Genomic DNA, 1133 nt, shown 5'->3' with positions numbered 1-1133 from the left:
GAAAAAAGCTATATGAATGGTTGAATGTGAAGCTGATGATGTGCCCTGTAAACTTTCACTCAATCCAAAATAAAAACATTTAATTAAAAAAAAAAAAAAAAAAAGTGAGGCATCCAGGACATTGAGTCCCTGGAAATGAGCTGAAGTTGAAGGCCACAGGCACAAGGTTCCTTTGACTCCTGGGGCAGACTCACCTTTGGCCCTGGGGGCCCAGGGAGTCCTGGAGGCCCAGGCTCTCCTCGGCCTCCTCCAATGGCGTTGCCAGCACTGCCTTTCTCGCCCTGGGGGTGGAAAGTGGAATTACCATAGTTGGGTCAGCCTCTGTCTTTGTGCTGTCCTCGCTGAAAGGCAGCATGTCACCCGCCCTCCACCTATGCTGAGCTCCGCAGGGATATTAAGTAGTCTGTGGGCTCCATGAGGGCTGGAGACCAGAGGCCTTCAGAACCCTGGTTGGTCTGGAAGTGGGATTTGAGGAAGGAGTGGAGCTCATGACGGAAGGGGAACAGGTTTAGAGGGGGAGCAAGGGACCCATCAGAGCCTGGGTCTACAGCCATGTTTGCCAAGGTGTGTTCCACGGACTACTCCTTCAGTGGGCTGGAAATAGACTAGCTACAAAAAAGGGGTTTGGCAGCCAAAGGATGTTAGTGCTGGCTAACCAAGCTTTGCAGGCTCCTTCCCTATGGACTGCTCAGAGCCTTTACCAGCTAAGGAGGACCATTGTGCCTCTTAGGCAGCAGATCCCAGCTTGTTTAACCTCAAACATATATACGGCGATTGTTGTGGGTACTAAGTATTGTTGAGTTGGTTCTGACTCATAGCGACCCTGAATAGGGTTTCTGAGGATAATATGTATGTGTATATATAGACACCTGGTGTGGTGCTGTAGGATCAACACTGGACTGAGAACCACAAGGTTGGTGGTTCAAACCCACCAGCGGCTCCTTGGAAACCTTATACAGGGACGTTATGAGTTGGAACTAACGTGTCAGCACTCAAGTCACTGTTGTTATGTGCTGCTGAGTTGGTTCCGACACATAGTAACCCTGTGGAGGATTTCTCGGACTCTTGCTTTCTCTCTCTCTATATATATTTGTGTCACCAGGGCACTCTCTGTCTCTCATCTGTACACAAAT

General features: G+C 49.3%; 1 protein-coding gene across 1 annotated transcript in view; it reads right to left on the bottom strand.

Annotated features, from left to right (window-relative positions):
- COL13A1 (collagen, type XIII, alpha 1) overlaps nucleotides 1-1133 on the bottom strand; it is a 198700-nt gene that overhangs the window by 57680 nt on the left and 139887 nt on the right. The window contains exon 22 of the mRNA XM_006837462.1: nucleotides 195-281. Coding sequence (XP_006837525.1) covers nucleotides 195-281 — 87 coding nt within the window. The remainder of the gene's footprint in view (nucleotides 1-194; nucleotides 282-1133) is intronic.

The sequence above is a fragment of the Chrysochloris asiatica genome, unplaced genomic scaffold (genome assembly GCF_000296735.1).
Source record: "Chrysochloris asiatica unplaced genomic scaffold, ChrAsi1.0 scaffold00020, whole genome shotgun sequence".
NCBI lineage: Eukaryota > Metazoa > Chordata > Mammalia > Afrosoricida > Chrysochloridae > Chrysochloris > Chrysochloris asiatica.
The sequence above is the reverse complement of the archived record's forward strand: the minus strand, read 5'-3'. Positions and strand labels throughout refer to the sequence as shown.